Genomic DNA, 20,212 nt, shown 5'->3' with positions numbered 1-20,212 from the left:
ATGAAAGTATTACTGCTGCGAATGGGCTTGGTAAGTGGAACTCGTTGTAGTCATTCTCAATTCTCACGGTTTGCATTTTTGTTGCCGTCTCTAGCTATGGTTCATATTGATATTTATTAGTCAGTTTGTCGCATCACAATCTTATTTCACTATTTTGCAGTATTTTGCAGACAATTAGCAATGGTAGAAAATAGGCTTATCGTTACTATTTTTTGTCGGCCTTATGTGGATTGACCTTAGCATACAATGATGTATAGTCTCGATTTCATCCTGTTTGTTTTCTTTTTACCTATTTTTCTACATTATCTCTCGCGCTCTCTCTCTATTTCTCTCTCTCTCTCTCTCTCTCTCTCTCTCTCCCTGTCTGTCTGTCTTTATATCTCTCACTCTTTCTTGTCGATTATCGTATTTCAAGGAAGAGGATCGGCGCTTCAGCACCATTTTTGGAAAATGAATTAAACGTTTAAAAATTAAACGATCAATTAAGAGGTTAGCGAAAGCCTGCCCTTCTCCTGGTACAATAATTGAACTTCATTACAAATATCCATCTACCTATATGTTCACGGTCTGCTTCATACAGTCGCTAAGGTGAAATACGACCTCCTGGCCATACCACAGAGAACAATGAATGGTAAATGACAAAGGTGAACCACCAAAACCACACTACTGTTCGTCAGTTTTAACTCAGTACTCAGTCATTACTCCCACGATTTCAAGTATTATTAGAATAGCTGAAATTATTGTAGTCTTTGTGTTGATGCATGTCTTCAACATTTAATCTTTTTCTATCTTTCTTTTTATTTACCCATATTGATATGTTTGCTTCACATTTAATTGAAATCGGACAGTGATAATTCTTATTTCTACAGTTTTATACCATTTATCTAATTAATAATTTAATAATAATATCTATATAATATTACTGTAATAATATTACAGTGATAATATTACATAACATATTATAGTATTATTGCGGCATTAGAATCATTATTATATATACAATTAGATTTTTTTCTAGTTTTAGGTTTTCATACATCGCCGGGTTAATAAACTTGATCACAACATGAGACAAGCAGGTTGCAATATTGTAGATTTTGGTAGGTTTAAACAACGAAAGCAGGTGCAATCGCTCTTCCTATTCGAAATACGTCTGTTTTGTCCATTCGGATTATGTTTTCAGCCAGACAACTGTTGGTAAATTTAAGATATTATCGAAATAGAACTAGAGCTTATGACTAGTGTCTGTTGCTCCACTTTTGATTGCCAGTCGGAATGCTAACCCAGGTTCAGTGATTCTTACGATAATCGTCATCATCATCATCATCATCATCATCATCAACATGGTTCAACCTACCCCCAACAGTTCAAATCACCATGCCTAGGTATCGATTGTTCCAGTTACCAAACGTAGGTTTCATAAATCAAAACAGAAACAACACAAAGAGTATTACTGAAAGGTCAACTGTAAAATTCGTGATTTCGGCAATTGTGTTAACCTGTTGGTCAGTGCGCTACATTTGGTAATTTATTTTTGTGTTTGCAATAACGCTTTTATTTTTCTCTCAAATTGCTTTCATAACTCATGTGCATGAATTGTTTGCATTGATATATACTACATGTAACTTTTTAATGAAAAGAAGCAATGAAGCAATGAAAAGAATTTTGAGATCTAGAATCCTAGAGGTTTGTTTTCCTTGCAGTATCTTTACTTAAGACTACAATCATTACTTGCGTTGATTATTGCTAGATAGTTAAATTGTCGTTAATTTGCCCCTGTAATTGACTAATTCAATGACATCGCAAAATTCCACGTTGATTCTTCCAGATCAACCGGTTAGTGGAGGTGTTAATAGTAATTGAACACACGGATTTTCGTAACCGTTTATATCCACTCCGTTCAAAGGGATAGCATTTGGAACACCTGTTGAACATTCTATTTCATATCAATTTGCACGTACGAAGATTGCTCCAATAGACGCAATTGCAATCAGAAACACGAACTGCTCTTCACGGCTGCTGTTCTTGTAGCGGACCATCATATGGCCATATCACATGTTGCTATGGCATGCTATGCTCATTGCTGATTTTGTTTTCAGATTCAGCACACTTTACGCAACTTTTATTTTCTTACGATTCTGGTTGAACAGTATCTTTCCTGAGAATGTGGATATTTTTGAAACAATAAAGTGAACGATCAACGTAATAGTGGTCCGCCAACCGTCTGGATAGTTTTTTGCGGACATTTGTATTTTACTCAGAGTGCGTAAAATTACTTTGGACCTCTTCTTGGGTATCGCGTCGCCGCAATCACCTTAAATAAATTGCCACTCCATTTTCAAGCCGCATAGTAAATACTAACGAAGCGTTCCATTCAGTTGAAAGAATTAATTAATAATTACCTAAGCATTTACACGGACCAACGTCAAACAGTGCAATGCAATACCAAAATTATAAAGAAAACACAATGCATCTACAAATAACGGTAGTTGCAACTTTGAAATGCTTTGCGAAAAAAATATAACAGCTGGAATAATGGCAGGAAAGAAATGATGGAATAATTAAAAAAAATAAAATAAAATAAGCTTTAAAAATGAGTAAACATTTCCGAACATATATATACACGTACAAACGTTTATTATGTTGATTAGCACAATCTTTAAGGCGTAAATTTATCTCATAAAAAATAATGATGTTATGGAAATCATCGATCACTATTAAAACTTTGATAAGTTTTTTTTATTTATGATAAGCGGTATTGCTAACTTTTGTATCTTTTGCAACAACTGTAAAATAACAATAACAACACTGTAACTATGCATAATTTAACTTTAACGAGCAAACTGGAAAATAATTCAAACGGAAGAAATGACTTATGCGAATTGTTCAATTATCTGCACAAGCAATATTGAGAATACGGCAAATGCCATTAAACTGGGGTTATAATAAATAAATAAATGAAAAAATTAAAAATAAATAAACGAACAAATACAAACAAAACCCAGCATAGCGTTTTCTATTTAAGTAGAGCCCCCAGTATATTGCAAATTACGGATATAAGTTTAAACGTGTAGATGTGTATAGCCCGTGAGGTAAAAAAAAGTGGGAAGGAAAAAAGATGAAGATGAAATCAATTATTTTTTATCAACCTGAATTGGAAGGAGCGTTAACATTACCTACTTCGCTGTTTTATCAAACATGATCACAGGTCACAGATGACTGATGCATATGCATGCGAAGACGGACTATTGGATTTTTGCGACATTAAAAATTCACACCAACATTGTGTGAAAAAAACGATTGTTTACATATATCTGACTACATAGCTTGAACGTTTACGTTTTGTTCAAATACGTATAGAATGCAAAATTTCAAAAGATTTGTGTGGCTTTTCTACAAAGTGTCGCGTTGTTATATCATGTACTATGCTTGCCGCACACAACACATAAATACATCAAGCAAACAGGTTACATTGCTACCTGTGTACCTGTATGATGGCACAACAAATAGAGCATATGATCTACTTTTCCCATAGGCTGTTCTGTTACAGATTTTGTTAGACTTTATCTTAATGCAATACGTTGATACGGATGTCTGGACAATGAGTGAGAGCTTCGTTAAGGTGTCTGTTAATCTCTTAAACTGATGCGATGTTGAAGATGAAACCGGTGAGGTTCTCGCCCTACTACCCCAAACTTTTTTCTGGCTTAGCTTTCGGGTTGAGCTCGGATTCCTTCCCTTCGCGCACGACAAGCGCGTGTTTCAACTAGTGCTCGTGAAGTACTCCCTTCTTTTCAGAGAGTGGTCTGATGAGTACTCCATTCTCTTTTGATCTTCTTCAATCTCTACAGCCGCTGATGCACAGCCGGCGTACGTTCTCTAGTATATATTCATTTTTTTAAATATGCAGCATTTTTTGCTTCTTTCCAAAACGAGATGCACGCGTTTCGCGATGGTCATGCTCGTTCATTCGCTCCTTCCTGCTCACCCAACTCATCTTTCGTGAGGCTCAGTTTTGGAGGTTTATCTCGGCACGCTTTTAGATGGCGCGAAAATGCCCGTTTCTCGTAGTAACTGCGTCCAACCGCATCTTTTGGTAAGCCATTGACCAAAAAGAGACAGCGTTTGCAAAGAAGATTCATTTACTTAGTAAACTTTGTCGGACCGAAAGTACAGCCAGCTCACATTTTGTGATCTTGCGCTGAAACCACGTATATATACCGCAGATAGGATTGTATCAACCCATAAACAAATTAACCATCATCAAGAGCACAAACTCGAGCGCAGTACAAGTAGTGCAAACTGGCAAAGTTTCAAATCTGTTTTGAAGATTTGTTCGCATTGTTTTAGTGTTTTGTTCTAAGCTGATATTCTAACATCAACGGGGAGCAACTTTTGCTCTGAAGTGCAGTGTTTCACGATTAAGTTAATTTTGTCAAATAGTGTTTCTGTGCAAACATTCAAAATGAAGGTATGCAATGACATTGAACAAACAAATGCATAACAGTACAAAAAATTCTATGGAAAATGTCGATTGTTTGTCTAATAACAGCGATTAGTGTGTGTTCAGAAATAACGTTACACTACATGTTTAAAAAAATAGTTAAACAGGCAAACATCTATTTTACTACTGAAAAGTGTTCTGTACTGCATTATTGAAATTAGCTATACATAATAGAAATTAGTGGTGTATTGATAGCTTACACAAGCTACTATTGTGGTTAACAGCTATTGAAGAAAACAAAGATTTTTTTTTAATTTAATGAAATAATGAAATAACGTGACTTTAAGCAAATTACATTTCACCAATCGTATCTATTTGCGAATTGTAAGTAGGAAAACAAAACGCAAGTGTGGTGCTGAACTTTTGTTAGCACAGGTTTCTTATTATGGTAAACTGGTAAACTTATTGCACCTTCCTGCATTAAAATAGTATTGTTCTACTTCACTATCGATTTTTTGGTGCTTACACCACGTTTTCATATTTTAAATATCGTTCTGTTCTGTATAACAGAAACTTTGGCAAATAATTTCACACGAACCATGAAATATTTCACATCATTATTGCTAGTTTGTTGTACATTATTCCGGATCCACCCATTGGTGAGCAATGTTTATTAAGTGACGTAAATTGAAGCGAAATAATGTGTTAAAAACACAAACACACACACACATTCGGGTAGATATGCGAGCAAAAACAGTTTTGTCGACGCACAAGCGTTCTCAACCGTGACGCCAATCGCCATTCTTTAAAGGTGACTGAATCAGTTATAACTCGTATAATCGTAGACTTCGAACCGAAAGCTATTGCTGCCTAACTCGCTTGTGTCTCTCGTTGGAATAACAAAAAATAATGTCAGTTTCATTCAAGACTGTGAACAGAAAAGACTTATTTCTTTTCATACATTACAGATCTTTGTTGTTATCGCTGCAATCTTCTTGGCTGCTCTAGCCACGGCCGAACCGCCTGCTCCACGCAACGGGTTTTCCTCTCCTTCGAGCAACTACCTGCCCCCAGGCCAATCGTTCAATGGGAATAACGGTTACAACTATAACTCAAACGACAATGGTTACAACTACCCCTCGGCCTCCAACGGCGGAAACTATCCTGCCCCATCCCAGCAGTACGGAGCCCCCTCTGGTAACGGCGCAAACGGCGGATACAACTACGAGGACGCAAATGCTCAACCTGCCAAATACTCATTCGAGTACAACGTGCAGGACTTCGCCTCTGGCAACGACTTCGGACACATGGAATCTCGTGATGGCGACCGAACCGTTGGACGCTACTATGTCCTCCTTCCCGATGGTCGCAAGCAAGTGAGTGGATGCATCCTTCTGTCATATAATGGGCTTGGCATTGTGCATTGTCTATACTGAATTTTTTGTTTCAACCGTTGAAACTCATCCATGGAAAATGTTATGCCGCAACTCATCAGTTGATACTATATTATTCCTTTTTGTAGATTGTAAACTATGAGGCCGACCAGAATGGGTATCGTCCAACCATCACCTATGAAGATGTTGGTACTGGAAATGGAGCTAATGGTAACAATGGAGGATATGGTGGAAATGGACAGTTTAACGGTTATCAATAAACTTCCAATAACCCACGACGTCCACTCGTCAGTAATTGTAGATATCCCATGACGGAACGGGACCTGTACCTTCACTGTAGTTAAACGAAATTCATAGGTATTATACCGCATTGTAAGTATTGCATTTGTCATTTCATGGAGCACATAAATGTTGATCACATCACACACAGTTGATCACAGATACCTGTTCATTACCGTAACAACTGGTTGCGCCAGTTATTTTATAGTCAACACAACACACACTTCAACGATCCGACCCAAGCGATTTTTAAAAGGAATTTTTGATAAAACGTCTTATGAGGGAGTTTAAACAATGGATTAAACTCCCCAGTACAAGTTAAGTGAGTTATTAAGAGCAATGTGGAACAAAGCTGTATAAAAACCCCATCAACAAAGGGTGGAGTAAAAAAAAACTAAATAATTAAAGAACGTAGTATAAATTAACGTGCTTTTTACGAGGAAAGGAAGATAACGATGATGAAGGTACTGCCATAACCAACAAAAACAACGATATACGATATACATACACGATTACCAACACTATACCACCAAGAGCATGAAAGAGGATTAATATTAGCAAAACGACAGAAATTAAATTATTCACCTATTCTCAGTATATGCCACTGTAAAGTTTAGCGAAACGTTTTTGATTTCTGTTAAACTGTTAATATGATTCTACTTTTTTGCTATCGGAATGTGTCGTTTGCGTTGTACAATTCACTTCTGTATACATGTATTAGTTTATAGTAAGCTAAAATAGAAGAAGAAAATGTTGTAAACTGTACGTAAAAATAAAGTTTCAAAGATATCCCATGAATGGACTTTTAACATTGAGGTACTTTTCAATATTCATGTCTTTTTTTACCTATGAATTATGATTGTATCACAGGTTCCTCATATATACAACTAGATCTGTTCAAAATGGTTAAAAAACAAGATGATATATGCCTACACGTATTGAGCGCTAGATCCGTAATTCATTGTTGTTAAAACCATTGTGTTTTATATCAAATTCTTTTATGTACTAAAATCAATTATCAATGAATGAAACCTTTGAATTTCAGCCAGTAGCCCAAACATTTCAAATCAATGAAATGATATCTGGAGCGCATACAGCAGCGTGATATAAAATAGTGAAGATAAGAACCAATTCTATTGCAAGCTCTTCATTCCCTTCTCATGACAACAATTCAAAGCTCAAAACTTCGTATTTCAAACATTTAGAGCAGGGATGTCAAACTCAATTTGGTTCGGGAGCCCACGACCCAAGGGAAACAATTAGACCTAGCGCCATACAGAACTCAGAAGTGCTCGCTCTAACCGCTATTTCTCTCCTGCTTGCACCTGCACGGAATGGTAACGCTCATCGATGGGTCGACCCTTTTGAGAGAATTCTCTCTCACTGTGCCCTTCTCCTCCCTCATTCCTGCACATTTGTAAACGTAGCGCACATCGGTCTTGTATGTATAGGTGGGTTTAATGAATGTGTCTTCCTTGCACATGTCCCAAACACTTGTTTTTCGAAATTTTCGATCGGATTTCATGAAAAAAAGGAATACGAAAATCTCGAAAATTGAGTGTATATCGGAATTCATGAATTCCGATCGGTTTTCCGATCATTTTTGGTTTATCGAAAAACGCTCGGAAATCCGATCGAAAATCTCGAAAATCGAGAGTTTTTGGATGCTGCTGACGCATTGGCTCTTAACGCATGTACTGATGCTAGCCGGCTCACCACGATCGTTCTGCTGAAGAATTTGAAATGGGGACAGTCCACGTGTTCGTTCCACAATCTCCACGTTCGGAAATGTGCAAGATATTCCTTCGCTAACGCAACACAAATTCAATAAATTTGCATTATTGTCAGACGGCAGTTCGCTACTTTTTCCGTTTCCATTTATTTTTATTCAATCAAAACATTATTTTCCTTAATAAATAATAAAAATTGATCAAAATCAATTTCCACATTATGCACATCAATGCCGTTTGCATAAACTTCTTTTAATTTTTTGCAACACTTTGGATAATTTCCAGTCAATAAATATCCTAAATGGTTCAATAATTCCTTCGTATTCTCTTTGAGATATTTTAGCAAATATGTTATCAAAATTGAATAAAATTTGTTGCCTTCAAAAATTTCTTTTGCAGTGAACATGTTTCATAATAACCTCACACTCTACCGTTTGCAGTGGCTTATTAGTTGCATTCATTCTTTGTAATATGCTGCTCCAAATTATTGTCATTAAATAAACTTCTTAGCTTAATTAATGTAGATAAATCCTACTTTGAATACAACATCTACTCTTCCAGACCATCTTTTTAAATACCATCCTTTTATATAGATTGGATTTATGTTTGCATTTGATTTAAATTTCTCTACGTAAATACGTAGAGGACGAAAACAAGTTTTTTTTTTGTAAAATGATGAAATAATGCAGAGCGCCGCTGCAATTGTTAAAAGCAAAATTTTCAACGAAGTTCAATGAATGATTCGCACAAGGTACAAAATCAGCGCTTGAACTGTGTTGTTTTATATTCGCTTGTAATCCAAAATATCTTTCAATCGTGTTTGAAACATAGTCGTAAGACTGTCCACGACAATTTAAAATGTTTCTAGAAATACTTTCTAAAAACTATATGATCTGCTATTCGATTTTTCACGATAAAAATATGCGATTGAAAGTCTTCTGTAGTAGACTTCATTGTTATCTCTGTAGGATGATTTTAATTCACAGATATCTTCTACATTTTTGAGCTCGTTTCGAATGACCTACTCAATGAACTTATCCTCAAAACTTGTGGGTCATAAGGCAATATAAGTTCGTTCCAGTGGTTCAATTTCTTCCATTTGAGTTTTGTTATTGTCGTTGCTGCTACTGTTGCCAGTCACGTTTTCTTCCTCACAATTGACGAGAAAAATCTGAGCGGCCGCGTTGAAGAGTAAAAGTGTAAGTGTGAAATATGGAAAGGAGCGAGAAAGAGAAATAGAGAAAAGGATATATGAAGCGACGCGCAGCGTCACAAGGCATACGCGTACTGATAGTCGAAACGGAACAATCTTCAAACGGAAGAAACCATTGTTTTATACTTTCACTTTTTGTAATTATTTGTTCAATAAATTTAAACACATTTCCTAACATGCAATACACATGTATATATATCCCGCCCCCCTCCAAACAAACAAACACATATCGATTACAGTGGTTACTGGATACAATGCGATAAAATAATTTCGTGTATACCTTCAAACTTTGCACTTGTTAAGAAATTTATATTTTATATTTATATATCCAAAACGGAAGATCCCACTAGTTGTGAAATATTAACAATGAGATTAAACAAAACTAAGCACGTTTGCACAACTGAAGTTCAGAATACGCATAGACACATTATCACTGACATGTAACGATGCGTCGGTTTCAACACTCGCTTGATTTCTAAAAATTGTCGAAGCTCTCTTTCACAGCATTCGAGTTTTCTTTCTGGTAATCCAATTTTTCTCTAAACATAATCAGAATAACTTTTAATTCTCCTGTTCGCAAGAACTTGGACACAATTGAACTCATCTAGTCGAGAAAAGTACCGTATTCGTGATATTAATTGTTTGTACGAGCAAGAAAATAAAAATGAATGAGTAAGTGAGAAACTATCTGGTAAGGTAGACGGAAAGAGAAAACGAATATATTCGGTTTTAAGCGTTTCGAGTGAACGATTTAAGCAGGATGTTTAGCATTTTGTTGTTCCGATTTGCAGCGTTAGCCGATACCTAGAAGTAATAATTATCGCACAACGCTTGTTAATAAATTTAACTACTTTGGTAGACAACTGTAGAATATGGTAAGCTCGCGGGGTAAGGCAATATAAGGAGTGAGCGGAGCAAGTCGATTGTTTTCGGCAGTCACAAAACAATACGTCCATACGACTATCGTTCTCCTGACTGAAATAGTCAAGGTACAGATTGTTAGGGGCACGACTCGATTACGTCGGTAGAACGGTTTACTGTGTTTTTTTTATTCAATAAGGACGGCCAGGCCGTATTGCTGTTTACTGTGTTATCGGCAAACAATTTCAGATAAATATGTTACAATCCCTCCGATGTAGTTTGTAAAATTTCGTTACAAAGAAAACCAAACTCCTAGGCCCGGTGGCATGATGGTAGCGGCGCCGGTCTTCACACGAACGGACCAGATCAAAATCCCATCCGGACCAATCCCCCGTAGCAAGGTCTAACTATCTGGCTACGCGATAAAATAAGTCGATATGGCCATCTAACAAAAAAAAAATACAAACTCCGGCCTAGACTCGGTGCAGGTGTAAAAGAGATGATAAAAAAAATTTAAAAAAAGAAAATAAAGATTTTTAAACCTTTATATATTTTTTGTAGTATGAACTCGGAGTCCCTTAAAGCTCAGGACCCCACACGGCCACTTTGTCTGCTTACCGTTAGAGCCGCTGCTGCTTGTACTATTGGTAATTCAACTGTTGGAGAACTAGTTCTGTTCAACTGTTCACTGTTCAACTGCATCGCTAGCACTCGACAGGCTTTTTGTTTGCTTTGTGCTGGCCACCTTCGAAGTACTTGGTTTAATAGAAGATGATGAAACTTGGAACGGTGCGGCTAGAATTTTGATTCTATTTCGCAAACACTCAACGTGTAATTCCTCTAAGAAATTGTCCTTCATTGGTACTACGGAGTAAATAGACTTAAAGTACTCACGCTTCAGGGGTTGAATGTTGTTGTATATCTCTACCAACGCCTTCCAGGTGGATTCCAGGATTAATTTTCTTCAACAATGTCGACATGCTCAAAACGTTTAGCAATGTCAACCTTCAACGATGCTAGGAGATATTCCAGCTTCATGACATCCGGAATGTCTGTTGAGTGTTGGTTGTTGGTCTGTTGGAAGCTACCATTGCAGTCAAAACGATCCTTAAAACTGAGCAATGCGGTAATCTTCCCGTCAAACGTAGGTAGACTAATTTTCGGCAACTTAAGGTGAGGTGAAGCAGCGACAGGAGTTATGTTGGAGTTTACTTTGTCTTCGATCATTGTGCTGTTCAGATCTTGTTTGGATTATGTGAGGTGCCCTTTATGCAGCAATATCGAACGTACGTTTCGTTTCTATATTTGAACAGGCGAGCAAGTTCTTCTTCATCTTCTTCGGCATCTTCAAGCGTCGTTTGCAACTTAGCACACGTCTGCCAATAACTCTCGAGCAAATTCAATCGGTGTTTACGTTGCGAATATTGTTCACTGGTGTACGATTGAACAAGGCTCTCTAGGTTATGTATTTGCGACAAGACGCGCATCATATCCACTTTGCTTGGCGTCACTTTCTTCGGAGTACTTTTGCCGAACATGTCAACGCCATCTTCTGTACAATTCAATAACTTGCCAAACAAGTCAGTTATATGCCCGAACAAAACAACATCTCGCTGAACTTGTCAATATAATCCCCGAAAACCCTGTAATGTACCCTGTAGCCAAAAGCCATACGGCAGAGCCGTACATTAGGAAGTAAAAACATTCTATGCCTGCTGCACTAAACCCATGACTTTAACCCATGAGCCCCATCAATTTTGACTTTTTAAGTATAACAATTCATGTGAGAATAAATTACTCATTGCACTTGTTTTCAGTCTAATAAACTCTACGTCATCGCATGTTTACGCAATCAAAAATTTTCCGAATATAATTTGCAAAATAGACATAACTAATCATCAAACCCGAAATGGAGGGTAATAGCATGGGTAACAGCTAGATTAATAAAGTCTGAATAATAAGATCAAATGTTCATCCTCCAGTGGGATATCTGAGCAATCTATTCCATTTTTCAATATTAAATTACGAATAATATATTATAATGTATGTTTTAAGCATTCGATACGCTTTAACAGTAAACTATTTTTTATAACTCAACAACAGAGTCATACTAAGTAATCATCGTGATTTTATTTAGTGTACGTTAAGGATACACTTTTAATTTTTTTTTTCAACATTCATGCGATTTTTTTAATGTCCGCTGAGTCGACCAGTATGCAATGGTTTAGCGACTATCCAAGCAAGACGTAAACAAATCGCAGAAGAAGATTTCTTGGGAGCAGGAAGAATCTTCAAATCAAGACTTGGCAGCCTGTAAATTCTCTATTCTCTGCATAAACTGTAGCTCATTTTAACATGTTTCTCTCACAATGGGTAGTTATGATTCACAAAGCAGAAGAATTACAAATGTATTTTTTAACCAAGTGAACAAGTAATATGTATACTACACCGGTTAGCCAACGGTTGCATTTGGACATTGAACAGAAAAGTCGAATATGTGTTGCATTGAATCAGCTTCTTTTGTTTGGAATTCCAATGAAGTGTAAAAGTTGTTAATTAGCTGCATGTGTGTTGTAACGGTTAACAGGAAAGCCAATTATTTAGCTGCTGAAAAATGTAGAAAAACTTTATTCTACGAATAAATAACCGTTAAATATTTTCTATAACTTTCTCCTAATGATATGTGTCCTACCTATAGATCCGTAGTGGTGCAATGGTTTCTCTGGACCAGTTTTATGCTCTGTTGAAGCGACCGCATAGCTATCATCTACCAGCAATATTCTCTCATATTTCTCACAACACCTGCAGTTTGAATATGCTGCCGGGTTCGGATGTCATTTCGATGGTGAGCCTTAGTAAATTCTCTTGCTCCGTTCTACCGAAACGTATCAACTCTCCTTTTGCTCTCCGATGTTTTGCTCTCCTATCGATTTTGTTTCTCACCAACATCCCTGTGAGAAAGTTCCAACTAGATATATAGTAAGTGGCCTCGAAGAATTTAGTTTTTCACTTAAGCTAACATAGGAAAAAGAGTGATAAGTGAACACATCGTAGTTAGTTCACATGAATGTTCATATTTACCCTGTAGCAAGTACAGTGTTCCTTGTTTCAGTTTTATTAAGTTGCTTCGTTGCAGGGCCTAAAACAGACGGAAACTCATTTACTCAAGTGAACGAATACGACTGCACCAGGTCAACATATTCCCATTCCAATTTGGCTTCTTCAAATCAATTCAGTGTCTAGAACTCGAATAATATTTCTCCCGGGGCTCAACAACAAACAGAAGCAATCCAGGTACTTGGTTGAGGCCAGGAGCCAGACCTAGTGTGTTTTTTGATTAATTTGATTTTCAATGTTCATCGTGGCTACAGTAATATTGTTTTCTTTTTTTAACAACCTTAAGCCTGTTTTATGCAATCATACAACAGCATTGTGTGTCGTAAATCGATCCAACGAAAAATGTCACATGTTACGATGATGATAATTTGATTGTGATCAAAGGTACAAATATAACGCTGGCCGCATTATTTCCTATCAGCAGATTGATGGTGCAATCATTAATGCAATGAATGTCATGTGTTGGTGAATTGCAGCTGCAAAATAAAAAGCATATTTATTAGCGTATTCTGTGAAGGATCGCTGTAATTTGGGTTATGTGATTTGGGTTTTGGTCAGTATTAAGACCAATTACTATGCATACGTCAATCCCGTGTAGTGTGATATATATCGTTTGTGTAAATTGATTATTTAATGCTTTGTACAAAGTGCTTCTAACATCTCTGTACTGTCCTATATATATATATATATATATATATATATATATATATATATATATATATATATATATGTATGGCTCACTGACACTTGGTGACATGTTTAATCGGATAAAGAAGGAAAAACTATGTGAAGGATAATGAATATCAACTGAATGAGACTGGTATGTAGCAATCACATATTTACGCACTTTTGAATCGAAAAGAAATTAATATTATTTTGCTGTAAAGTTCATACTGTGACGTACAGCACACACAACCTTTAACAGAAAACAGGAAACATACATAGAATTTTATAACAATAGTTATGAAACACTGAAACCATATTAAAACAACCACTGTACATACTTGTTACCTTTCGGTTCGGTGATAATGCTTCCCCTCGCATTGAAACGTTATACTTCGCGGCCCACGGGTACTTCCTGTATTGCATCTGACAAATAACATAGCGAAATGCATATAAAAATAGATAACCATTAAATGTCATTGGCATTTTCTTTTTCATAATTTCGCATGCCGAGTTGGGAAAGAATTTATTACATTTAATTCTACTAAAAAATAATAAACCAACAATGCAATTTTTACCAAGATTAATTTGGATATTGCAAATGTCAATCCATCTATATTACCTATCAGTCGGTGAATTGAATCGCAAGGAGTAATAATGTTTGGTTTAATTGTGTATTATTACTATTATTTATTAATCTTGATTCTATCTTATGCCTGTGGCTCATGTCTTTAAAATACCGAAAGATTGTTCTTTACACGACTCTTTTATGTAGCTAGCGATAGAGCAGTTTCTTCAATTTCAAATCATATGCACAATTATGAGCTAAAACTTATATCAAACATAGCTTAACACGTGATCATTCTCAAAAAGGTGGTCTCCTTCTCATGATATATAATGCATAATTTCAGTTTCTGCACCCTTTGTAACCTGGGAATGGCTTAATCGTTTTATAAACATTAAAGTAATAGTACGTAATTGTTTCATTACGGATGGCTGGACGTGAAAATGGATCAAAAGTAGATTGATTTATCGATTTTTTTAACGGTTAAATATTAATGCACTATCCTAAAATCGGACGAATACCGGCCAAAAGTGGGTAAATACAAAAACAGGTTGATTCGATTAATTTAACAACACACGCATTCTGCTATCCTGGTTGGACAATGTTCCTCTTAAGCGGATTGATGTTTTAGCTTTGGTAAATTCATACATCATTACACCAAACAAAACAATCAATATATTTGGTTATTTGTTATTTTAAAATCAGAAGAAAATTGTTATACGAAAATCAGACCATTTATGCATCGATTGGCAAAGACGTTGTTACGCAAAACTCGTCACCTTCGTTAAATATCACGTGAAATATCACCTACGTTAGATTTTTTGGAATTCATAATTTCAGAGTTTTTAAGCTAACTTATTGAGTTTCTTGAAGATGAGTTTTCTTACAACGAATAACTTGTTTAACGGCGTTGCTGATCGAAATTATCAGTACAAATGTTATAAATGGACCATGCACCTAATCATATAATGGTGTCACGCCATTGTCAGTGCAGTACGCCTGTAATTATACAAAAAATGTATTTATTTAAATGACATTTCAAAGACGGAGTTACGGGGCGATGCTTGTAGATAAGGACGGAATTGTCGTGTAGATATAAAATGCATCTATAACATGTTTTCTAAAATGTTTAAAATGGCTTCACAATACCATTTAATAATAGTTACTTAATTACAGAATGCAAATTAAAACTGTTTAGATGAAGAAAAAAAACTTAAACAAGTAACTTAAACCAGCTTTCCATTATACCGGAGACCTCTACTGATGCTTAGATGCTATTTCAGCTAATACTAAACAAGAACGGGTAACACCGTTAACATAAAAATGCTTTATACACTATATTATTTGTTTAGTTTAATACTTTTTTTCTATAGTTCGTATCGGTTATTTTAGTACCAGATGAAGAGATGGGATGCATCGTTGCCGCGGGTATCAAAAATGGTATAATAGGTTTCAAGTTAACACCTTTAAGCCTTTAAATATTTTGGATGATAAATGTAAATTATAAATTGAAAAATGTAAATACGCACCACAAATCAACGATTTTTTCTAGTGTCTTATAGCATGTTATATTACATGTGGCGTTTTTAACGATGTGAAAAAATGTGTAAAAGTGTGCGTAAAACTATATCCCCATAAAAAGAGCAGTCTTTTTTATTCTCAACAACTTTACAGAACATCATTTTACCTACCTTGTTTTGTTAGTTGTTTAGAACTTTTTTCTGTTATTCCCTAAAACCTAGGTGTGACTATTAGCATGTTACGGACTGTATAATAAATTGATAGATTAAAATTGCAAGCAAACCCTGAACTAAACATAAACTTTCAGTTATTCTTGATAGGCGTCGTTATTCACGTCAATAGCGTATTTCATCGTGGTGATAACACAATAACAGCTGGCAGACTCTTATTGAGCTACAATCCATAGATAGGAACAGATAGTCGTGAAAAGTCAAGTGCCATGTGCTGTCGTGTAAGTTTTTGCTCTGCAGTGCCTTCATTAATAAATTTATTGTACTGTTATGGGACTTTTGAATGTAAAGGAAACATCCTGAATAACAATATTAAGTTCTCCAATTAATTCTATTATTTTTTTAAATAATGCCTGAAAGAGAGGGAAATGTCAATGCGTAAGGTGTGGGTTCTACGTTTTCATTTTTTCATTTACAAAGGAGCATCTAGTTGATACTTATAAAAAGCGTAGTTTGTTATTTTATATTTTTCAGTTAATTTAATGGAATCAGACCTGATAACTGGTATTAACATTTAATTACACCAGATTGAACAAAATAACTAAACATATGTGTCCACTATATCAATAACATCAGAGCTTAAGTACAAATTAAAAGCGGCATAAACAACGTTCAATAATTGAACTATTTACATATAAAGTTCTAATATACTTCACTTTTTATTAAGTACTTCATAACAAATATAGTAATCAAACCTATGAAATTTATTACAAATTATTGAAAATGACAAAATTAATCATACAACAAAATCACTATTCTATAGTAAAAAACCATATACACCAAATTTGAAAGCATTCAAAACTATTTTTAAACAATTCATGAATCAATTTTATACATGAACAGAGTTTGAACGTGCTTAAAACATTGCAGTAAGAGCTGTTAAATAAAAAATCATAAATCCTATCTGAACGATTCTGATCTAATCTTATAATACATTGCACGAGGCAATCATATTCTATTCTCAAGCCACAACGAAAATGTTTCCTTTTTATATTACATGCTTTGTTTCAATATCTTCAAAAGCGCAACCTGAATTGTACTTGAGTTGTGACACAATATTTGTTTATCGATTGCTGACTCGTGAATCTCTCAATGAGCTAAACTAAATCGATGCTAATTTAATTTGCCTACCGATGCACATTACAAGAAACATTTAATTTAATATTGCTAACTGATGACATCACTCTCGTATGTAGTAACCGAATATAGCTGCACATATATTTTTCTTTTCAGATGTACAGTACCATCAGCATGACTCAGTGGCATAGTCAATTGGTATAGAATATAACACAACGAACAGATTCGTTTTACGGTAAGTAATGAATCTTTGTCATATACTGGAGCTGCAGATGTAAAGCAAGTTCATTTATTTTCAGCTATACATAATGCAGTTCAGTTGGGCATACGATGGTGTTAACGGGTCAGTGCCGCGTAATACTGGCCTGGAATGTGCAGATTACCTATCACCTAGTCGAAAGCTGATGGAAACAATCGTCGTAATACCGTTCTGTCTGATCGCAATCAAGTGTTCCATAAGCAGGTTAAAACCAATCACGTACCGACAGCTTGATCGAACGACAACTACTGCTCTCAGTGTGAATAGATCACTTAGTAGCAGCAATCACAATCTTCACCATTTACACTACCAGCGCAATTTAATTGATTCAGAACCACGAGATTTACTGATGCCACACCATCGGGAGCGATCGTTCTCCTCTGCTTCAATTGCCAGCGGAATGGTAGAGGATATTCATTGTCAGCGATGTGTTCAAACGGTATCAGGACGCGGTATGGTAATCCCTGGAGACATCCTTATACCTAGCTGGGGAAAACAATTTCTACTTGTTACTATGACGCTTACATTGGGAGTTGAACTAGGCTTTAAATTCGCTACCAGAACAGTGATTTACATTTTAAATCCGTGTCATATAACTACCATCATACAGGTAAGTATTTTTGGAGAATAACGTCTTATACTTATCTCAACAACCTTCTGACACTCCTCTCTAGATATATCTTTTAGCTTGCAATAAACCGACTAAGAGCAGTACGGTGCTCTTTCGACTACAGATGAACTTTTTAAACGGGCCACTGTTAGCGTTCATGTTCCCGGAAACCGATAGCCGACAGTTACCCATAGAATCATCTATTTACTGGATTCAACACGCACTTATGTGCATTATTCCTGTATTTTTATTAAGAAGTGGAGGTAAACGATTATGGCGGTTTTGCTATTTGCATTTTTATAATATCTTGTTGTATTAAATTGTAGGGGTGTATAACATGGAAGCGTTGAATGATTTCACTTGGAATATTATAGGCTATGCTACTTTAATAATCTATCACTTTGGAGTTCTTCAAGTGGTAGCAACTGTAAGTAATTATTTGTATCAGTTTAAATCTTTGTCCAATTTTTTGAAGTACTACGCGTTTAACAATTCTCATATTTCAATCCGATTAGAAAGTCAAACGATAGAAAACACGATATCCAATGGTTTAAATTAAATGTTTCATTCTTTAACAGTTTTAAGTTTTTCAACCAATACTAAAGAATGTTGCATATTGTATATTGAGGATTTTGCATATTGCAACTAATATTGTATAATGTTTGTGAATCTCTTGGTCGATGGTTATGGCATACGTTGTTCTATGAATTACGTGCAAGGAAGCAATGCGCACGCTGATTAGGATTAGGTAGAATAAAAGATTAATCGCGTTTTACGAAATCGATGAACCGTAACATGTTGCCTGTTACCTGATGTCAATAAATGTGCCTTACATTATTTTAACTCATTCAACATCGTGTTAAAATTGTGCAAGAGGATATCTATAGAGAATCGTGCCCGTATTTGGGCGATACGACGTAGAACGTGTGAACTAACTTCAATTCCGTTCTGTGCTCGAACCATCACAAAATAAGCCGTCATTTGCATAAGCCGTTTGAAGCTATAAATAATAAGTTACATAACTTATTTACCTGATTTAACCTTATTATGAAACGTTACTTTCTTAAAACATTTGATAGTCAATATGTAATATTTATCGTCATATTTCGAAATACTAATCTATTTTTTTTTATTTCAGCCAGTGCAAGTTAACCTAAACCACATGCTATGTCCAGCACTGAAAGATCCCTTTGAAGGTTCCAACTACCGTATATGTGCCGTTTTTCATGAGGCAATTCTGTGCACTTTGCTATGCAAGTTGGTTACTTTTTTATTTAGCCCGTTACCATCTTCAATTGTAAATTATCCGACGTTCAAGAATGGAAAGGCCACGGACTCATCACCAATTGTTGTGGCGGCTACTGTAGGATCCTCTACGTCTCTACCATCACATTTAATATCATCATCTCGTCCATCTTCGCGTTCATCGTCACCAGCAAAATCAACCTCAATACTACAAGAAAACAATATAATTATAAAGACTAGCAAAATCGACTAGTGCAGTATTGCATCGTTTCAAATTTCTTCCTCTGTACTTGGGCTAGTGACGATAGCCAACACTAGTTGAAAATTCTTCGCGTCAATATACATAAAGGCTGTTTGTAGATAAAAGTAGATACATTTTCAGTCTTCTACCTTCCCTATTAAAGGACCGTATTAACGAAATTCAGATTAACAAATCTGACTAATTGAATAGGTGATATAACTTTTAATTACAATTTTGAATTAAATTCTTGCAGATGGCTGGCCGTCAGCTGATATGTTGATAAGAGAATAAACAGATCAAGAAGAGTACAGTCCCTCTTCGGTATAGATATAGCGACACTCGTATTTATATTGCTTTGAACGTTACATTCAATCCTAACAGGATGGATTGCGTCCTTTTATTTGGTATAGTATCGAGCTACTCGTTCTTATCTGCCTTATATTTGCTTACTAGGCTTACTATACGTACTACTCGATCAAATAGTCAGATAATCGGTCATTGTTTGATTAGAGAGATTTGATCCCATGAGTCTTAATCAAATAACCTAACGCTTAGCGTATTAGTATAGGACAATTTCATAAAAATAAACAACGTAATCAGTCCCATAGACATGTATGGCATGTGCGTGCTATTAGAAAGTTCTTCATTATTACAAAATTTTAATTTCCGTTTTTGAAAAATCATTTTCAGTTAGGCTTTAAACTCAACGCAACTAAATTTGAAACTAATCCTACGTTGCAACTAATGCGATCAGCATTAATGAATT

General features: G+C 35.6%; 2 protein-coding genes across 2 annotated transcripts; both read left to right on the top strand.

Annotated features, from left to right (window-relative positions):
• Positions 1-6,095, top strand: LOC128718167 (pro-resilin-like). Its single transcript, XM_053811837.1, has 3 exons — positions 1-30; positions 5,410-5,817; positions 5,964-6,095. Exons 1-3 carry the CDS (start codon positions 1-3, stop codon positions 6,093-6,095), a joined length of 570 nt encoding a protein of 189 aa, XP_053667812.1.
• An 11,304-nt stretch (positions 6,096-17,399) lies between these two features.
• On the top strand, positions 17,400-19,458 carry LOC128708458 (uncharacterized). Its single transcript, XM_053803437.1, has 4 exons — positions 17,400-17,960; positions 18,025-18,223; positions 18,287-18,387; positions 19,099-19,458. Exons 1-4 carry the CDS (start codon positions 17,400-17,402, stop codon positions 19,456-19,458), a joined length of 1,221 nt encoding a protein of 406 aa, XP_053659412.1.
• Positions 19,459-20,212: the final 754 nt, after the last annotated feature.

Source organism: Anopheles marshallii, chromosome 2 (assembly GCF_943734725.1).
Source record: "Anopheles marshallii chromosome 2, idAnoMarsDA_429_01, whole genome shotgun sequence".
Taxonomy (NCBI): Eukaryota; Metazoa; Arthropoda; class Insecta; order Diptera; family Culicidae; genus Anopheles; species Anopheles marshallii.
The sequence above is the reverse complement of the archived record's forward strand: the minus strand, read 5'-3'. Positions and strand labels throughout refer to the sequence as shown.

Coding starts and splice junctions, on each gene's coding strand:
- LOC128708458 (XM_053803437.1), top strand. CDS start 17,400: ATGCAGTTCAGTTGGGCATACGATGGTGTTAACGGGTCAGTGCCGCGT. Junction 17,961..18,024: donor ATATAACTACCATCATACAG/GTAAGTATTTTT, acceptor ACTCCTCTCTAG/ATATATCTTTTAGCTTGCAA. Junction 18,224..18,286: donor ATTTTTATTAAGAAGTGGAG/GTAAACGATTAT, acceptor ATTAAATTGTAG/GGGTGTATAACATGGAAGCG.
- LOC128718167 (XM_053811837.1), top strand. CDS start 1: ATGAAAGTATTACTGCTGCGAATGGGCTTG. Junction 31..5,409: donor TACTGCTGCGAATGGGCTTG/GTAAGTGGAACT, acceptor CATACATTACAG/ATCTTTGTTGTTATCGCTGC. Junction 5,818..5,963: donor TTCCCGATGGTCGCAAGCAA/GTGAGTGGATGC, acceptor TCCTTTTTGTAG/ATTGTAAACTATGAGGCCGA.